The 6,507-nt window shown below is 47.7% G+C and overlaps 2 protein-coding genes across 2 annotated transcripts; both read right to left on the bottom strand.

Annotated features, from left to right (window-relative positions):
- Window positions 1-5,382: 5,382 nt before the first annotated feature.
- LOC135518479 (uncharacterized) lies at window positions 5,383-5,859 on the bottom strand. Its single transcript, XM_064943650.1, has one exon. The coding sequence runs from the start codon at window positions 5,857-5,859 to the stop codon at window positions 5,383-5,385; it is 477 nt and encodes a 158-aa protein (XP_064799722.1).
- LOC135518480 (acanthoscurrin-1-like) lies at window positions 5,859-6,287 on the bottom strand. Its single transcript, XM_064943651.1, has one exon. It carries the CDS (start codon window positions 6,285-6,287, stop codon window positions 5,859-5,861), a length of 429 nt encoding a protein of 142 aa, XP_064799723.1.
- Window positions 6,288-6,507: the final 220 nt, after the last annotated feature.

Here is a 6,507-nt window from a genome sequence, read left to right on the forward strand (position 1 = left end):
TGATAAGTGGGTGAATTATACACTTTTCCTGTCCTGCTCATCATTCAAAATGTAACAAGTACTTTTGGGTGTCAGGGAAAATGTAAGGAGTAAAAAGTACATAATATTCTTTAGGAAAGTAGTGAAGTAAAAATTGTCCAAAATATAAATAGTAAAGTACAGATACCAACAAACTTAACTTAAAATAACAACTTAAGTCGTATTTTAAAGTATTTTTACTTAAGGACTTTACACCACTGCAGGTTGTTTGGGGGGATACCCTGGCTATTACAGACCAAACCACTACTGGGATCTATTCACTCTGATTTTAAAGGGAAAACTGATCCCAGATCATCACACTGAGTCACTGTGTGAATATGAACCCTTTTCAGACAGACTGATGAAAAGGATTCCTAACGTCCCTACAGCTACGGGGGACATTTCACAGATCAAACTCTCAGAAGTCTTTATCTGTGACGTGTTCGATCATCTTATTAATAACCTCTCTAGGCTACATGGGACGCGACCGTCCCTCCTGACCAACATCCAGTGAAAGTGCAGGGCGCCAAATTCAAACTACAGAATTGTAAATATTTAACATTCTTGAAAATAAACATACAATATGTCAAAATAAAGCTTAACTTCTTGTTAATCCAGCCATGGTGTCAGATTTAAAAAAGGCTTTATGGCAAACCATGCGATTATCTGAGGACAGCACCCCATCAAACAAACACAGACAATCACATTTCATCCTGCCAGGCGTGACACAAAACTCAGAAATAGCCATAAATGCCTTACCTTTGACGATCTTCTTCTGTTGGCAGTCTAATATGTGTCATAAACATCACAAATGGTCCTTTTGTTCGATTAATTCCGTCGCAATATCTCCTAAATGTCATTTTTTTTGGAGCGTTTGATCCAGAAAAACACCGGTTTCAACTCGCGGAACGTGACTATAAAGTATCTAATATTAGTTACCTGTAAACTTGATCCGAACATTTCAAACAACTTTCCTAATACAACTTTAGGTATTTTTTAACCAAAATAATCAATACAATTTAAGACGGGATAAACTGCTTTCAATACCGGACGAAAATATAATATGCATATCCTAGCTTCTGGGCCTGAGTAGCAGGCAGTTTACTTTGGACACACGTTTCATCCGTACGTGAAAATACCGCCCCCTAGCCTAGAGAGGTTTTTATGTCATCAATCTCTGACTGGTTCGAGTGTCTGATTGATTTGCCGAAAGGGATCTTTTTTTTGGAGACTCTTCTTCCTCCCCCTTGATCCACATAATAGATTGGACCTTTACAGCATGTAGGTCAGTTAGCAGGGCCATTGTTTTGTAGCGGTTAGCGGTATTAGCATGGTATTTTAAAGAAGATTGTTTTGTAGCAGTTAGCGTTATTAGTATACTATGTTAAAGAAGATTGTTTTGTAGCGGTTAGAGGTATTAGCATACTACTGTAAAGCACATTGTTTTTTAGTACCAGTTAGCAAGCTATTTTAAAGCACATTGTTTAGTAGCAGTAAGTGCCGGCATTATCCCAGGCTTGTGCTTGCGTTATCCCAGACTCCTGGTAACATTATCCCAGGCTGGTGCTAGCATTATCCCATACTGTTGGTAACATTATCCCAGACTGGTACTAACATTATCCCAGGCTGTCGGTGACATTATCCCAGGCTGGTGCTAGCAGTATCACACGCTGTTGGTAACATTATCCCAGGCTGGTGCTAGCAGTATCATAGGCTGCTGGTAACATTATCACAGGCTGGTGCTAGCATTATCCCAGACTGCTGGTAACATTATCCCAGACTACTGCTAGCATTATCCCAGACTGGTGCTAGCATTATCACAGTCTGGTGCTAGCATTATCACATGCTGCTGGAAACATTATCACAGACTGCTGGTAACATTATCACAGCATTATCAAATTCTTGGCTCGCAGACCTTTTTCAGAATCTCAATGAGACAATCATTGTATGCTGCACAGTAGATCTGACCTCGTTTCTCAGAGTGTTCCCATTGAAAGTCAGTCCACTCTTTGATGTTATGGACAAACTAATAGAGGTAAATGAAACCACACAATGTGGTATAACCTCAGCACAGATATGACCTTATTGATCTCTTTACAGGATGGGTTTATATCCTACCAGTCAGTACAGGGATGTGAGGAGATAACAGCAAGTTCATTGTGGATTTCTGTAGATTTTTTTCTCACAAATGTAATAAAAGAGATCCACTGAGATGTGAGGAGATAACATTGTGGATTTCTGTAGATTTTTTTCTCACAAATGTAATAAAAGAGATCCACTGAGATGTGAGGAAATAACAGCATGTTCATTACTATCTTCTAGAGTTACATCACGTGTGCAGTGGAAGTGAAAGGAACGCGGCTGGCCAAGCCTGTGCTGTGCCTGGGTCTGATGTATCTGGCTTTCCTCACGGTACTCAACAGAGTGGCTGAGTACCGGAACCACTGGTCTGATGTCATCGCTGGATTCATCGTAGGAGTGGCCATCGCCACTTTCCTGGTAAGAACCTGTCCTGCAGCCGCATCACAATCCTCACAGTGTACGGTGTGCATATTTTGGACAGCCTCGTTCACCAACTCCTTGTGATTCTGACGCTGTCGTGATTTGGACACCGTACCACTTTTGTTGTAGGACCTGGATCGGCATCGCTATGGGTTGTGTTCAAAATGGCAGCCTATTCCCTGGTGGTGGTCCACGAGGGGGGTCCCTCAAGGCTTGGTCCTAGGGCCACTATTGTCTTGTATCTGCATGCTGCCACTGGGAAATATAATGAGGAAACACAAACTGAGCTTTAACTTTAAATGCTATTGACACTCAGCTGTGTGTCATTCACAAACACTGACACTGACAATGGCACTGCACTCCCGGTCAGCTGCCTGCAGGACATACTATACAGTTTCCTGCAGTTAAACTGCAAAAGACACGGGTCACACTGATTGGCACTGGCACCATCAGTAACAACAGCAGCAGTGACAGCCTTAATACTGATGGTGTCAAGGTCCTTCCCTTCCAGGGAGGTTCAGCAGCTAGAGACTCAATATTGATGGTGTCAAGGTCCTTCCCTTCCAGGGAGGTTCAGCAGCTAGAGACTCAATACTGATGGTGTCAAGGTCCTTCCCTTCCAGGGAGGTTCAGCAGCTAGAGACTCAATACTGATGGTGACAAGGTCCTTCCCTTCCAGGGAGGTTCAGCAGCTATAGACTCAATACTGATGGTGTCAAGGTCCTTCCCTTCCAGGGAGGTTCAGCAGCTAGAGACTCAATACTGATGGTGTCAAGGTCTTCCCCTTCAGTGAGGTTCAGCAGCGACAGACTCAATACTGATGGTGTCAAGGTCCTTCCCTTCCAGGGAGGTTCAGCAGCTAGAGACTCAATACTGATGGTGTCAAGGTCCTTCCCCTCCAGGGAGGTTCAGCAGCGACAGACTCAATACTGATGGTGTCAAATGTACTCCCCTCCAGAGAGGTTCAGCAGCGACAGACTCAATACTGATGGTGTCAAAGGTACTCCCCTCCAGGGAGGTTCAGCAGCTACAGACTCAATACTGATGGTGTCAAATGTACTCCCCTCCAGGGAGGTTCAGCAGCAACAGACTCAATACTGATGGTGTCAAAGGTACTCCCCTCCAGGGAGGTTCAGCAGCGACAGACTCAATACTGATGGTGTCAAGGTCCTTCCCTTCCAGGGAGGTTCAGCAGCTATAGACTCAATACTGATGGTGTCAAGGTCCTTCCCTTCCAGGGAGGTTCAGCAGTTATAGACTCAATACTGATGGTGTCAAGGTCTTTCCTTCCAGGGAGGTTCAGCAGCTATAGACTCAATACTGATGGTGTCAAGGTCTTCCCCTTCAGGGAGGTTCAGCAGCTATAGACTCAATACTGATGGTGTCAAGGTCTTCCCCTTCAGGGAGGTTCAGCAGCTACAGACTCAATACTGATGGTGTCAAGGTCCTTCCCTTCCAGGGAGGTTCAGCAGCTATAGACTCAATACTGATGGTGTCAAGGTCCTTCCCTTCCAGGGAGGTTCAGCAGCTATAGACTCAATACTGATGGTGTCAAGGTCTTCCCCTTCAGGGAGGTTCAGCAGCTACAGACTCAATACTGATGGTGTCAAGGTCCTTCCCTTCCAGGGAGGTTCAGCAGCTATAGACTCAATACTGATGGTGTCAAGGTCTTTCCTTCCAGGGAGGTTCAGCAGCCATAGACTCAATACTGATGGTGTCAAGGTCCTTCCCTTCCAGGGAGGTTCAGCAGCTATAGACTCAATACTGATGGTGTCAAGGTCTTCCCCTTCAGGGAGGTTCAGCAGCTACAGACTCAATACTGATGGTGTCAAGGTCCTTCCCTTCCAGGGAGGTTCAGCAGCTAGAGACTCAATACTGATGGTGTCAAGGTCCTTCCCTTCCAGGGAGGTTCTCAACATGGGTAGGATATGTCACAGTCAACTCTCGTTTGAGGCCCACATCAAAAGTGTGATCAAAATTGTATTTTTCCATCTATGGAACATTGCCAGGTTACGACCTATGCTGTCACAGCCTGCAGCTGTGCGACTTTATACCATGCCGTCTGGACTATTGTAATATCTTGTTAGTTGGCACAAGAAGCCTAAGATATGTCCCGAACTGTGCTGCACTTGTCCTCAACCACACCTCCCCCTGTGAGCACAAACCTCCAGTGCTGTTCAACCTCCATTAGCTCCCCATATGCTCACACATTGACTTTAAAATCCTGGTTCATACCTACCAAGTTATCCACAACTCTGGACCCGAGTACCTGTCTGTCCTCATCCTACCTACCAAGCTATCCACAACTCTGGCCCTGAGTACCTGTCTGACCTCATCCTACCTACCAAGCTATCCACAACTCTGGACCTGAGTACCTGTCTGTCCTCATCATACCTACCAAGCTATCCACAACTCTGGACCCGAGTACCTGTCTGTCCTCATCCTACCTACCAAGCTATCCACAACTCTGGACCCGAGTACCTGTCTGACCTCATCCTACCTACCAAGCTATCCACAACTCTGGGCCCAAGTACCTGTCTGACCTCATCCTACCAACCAAGCTATCCACAACTCTGGGCCTGAGTACCTGTCTGACCTCATCCTACCTACCAAGCTATCCACAACTCTGGGCCTGAGTACCTGTCTGACCTCATCCTACCTACCAAGCTATCCACAACTCTGGGCCTGAGTACCTGTCTGACCTCATCCTACCTACCAAGCTATCCACAACTCTGGACCTGAGTACCTGTCTGTCCTCATCCTACCTACCAAGCTATCCACAACTCTGGACCCGAGTACCTGTCTGTCCTCATCCTACCTACCAAGCTATCCACAACTCTGGACCTGAGTACCTGTCTGACCTCATCCTACCCTCCTACCCCACACACCCTTCACTCCTCCAGGTCCACCTCCCTTCATTAGCAGACCACCCTTCACTCCTCCAGGTCCATCTCCCTTCATCAGCAGACCACCCTTCACTCCTCCAGGTCCATCTCCCTTCATCAGTAGACCACCCTTCACTCCTCCAGGTCCACCTCCCTTCACCAGCAGACCACCCTTCACTCCTCCAGGTCCATCTCCCTTCATCAGTAGACCACCCTTCACTCCTCCAGGTCCACCTCCCTTCATCAGCAGACCACCCTTCACTCCTCCAGGTCCACCTCCCTTCACCAGCAGACCACCCTTCACTCCTCCAGGTCCACCTCCCTTCATCAGCAGACCACCCTTCACTCCTCCAGGTCCACCTCCCTTCATCAGCAGACCACCCTTCACTCCTCCAGGTCCACCTCCCTTCACCAGCAGACCACCCTTCACTCCTCCAGGTCCACCTCCCTTCATCAGCTCCACAGCAGACCACCCTTAACTCCTCCAGGTCCACCTCCCTTCATCAGCAGACCACCCTTCACTCCTCCAGGTCCACCTCCCTTCACCAGCAGACCACCCTTCACTCCTCCAGGTCCACCTCCCTTCATCAGCAGACCACCCTTCACTCCTCCAGGTCCATCTCCCTTCATTAGCAGACCACCCTTCACTCCTCCAGGTCCACCTCCCTTCATCAGCAGACCACCTGTCACTCCTCTAGGTCCATCTCCCTTCATTAGCAGACCACCCTTCACTCCTCCAGGTCCACCTCCCTTCATTAGCAGACCACCCTTCACTCCTCCAGGTCCACCTCCCTTCATTAGCAGACCACCCTTCACTCCTCCAGGTCCACCTCCCTTCATCAGCAGACCACCCTTCACTCCTCCAGGTCCACCTCCCTTCATCAGCTCCACAGCAGACCACCCTTCACTCCTCCAGGTCCACCTCCCTTCATCAGCAGACCACCCTTCACTCCTCCAGGTCCACCTCCCTTCATCAGCAGACCACCCTTCACTCCTCCAGGTCCATCTCCCTTCATCAGCAGACCACCCTTCACTCCTCCAGGTCCATCTCCCTTCATTAGCAGACCACCCTTCACTCCTCCAGGTCCACCTCCCTTCATTA

This window comes from Oncorhynchus masou, chromosome 28 (genome assembly GCF_036934945.1).
Source record: "Oncorhynchus masou masou isolate Uvic2021 chromosome 28, UVic_Omas_1.1, whole genome shotgun sequence".
Classification (NCBI taxonomy): Eukaryota; Metazoa; Chordata; class Actinopteri; order Salmoniformes; family Salmonidae; genus Oncorhynchus; species Oncorhynchus masou.

What these genes read in the sequence shown, in the direction of transcription:
- LOC135518479 (XM_064943650.1), bottom strand. Translation starts at nt 5,859, where the DNA reads ATGAAGGGAGGTGGACCTGGAGGAGTGAAGGGTGGTCTGCTGGTGAAG.
- LOC135518480 (XM_064943651.1), bottom strand. Translation starts at nt 6,287, where the DNA reads ATGAAGGGAGGTGGACCTGGAGGAGTGAAGGGTGGTCTGCTGATGAAG.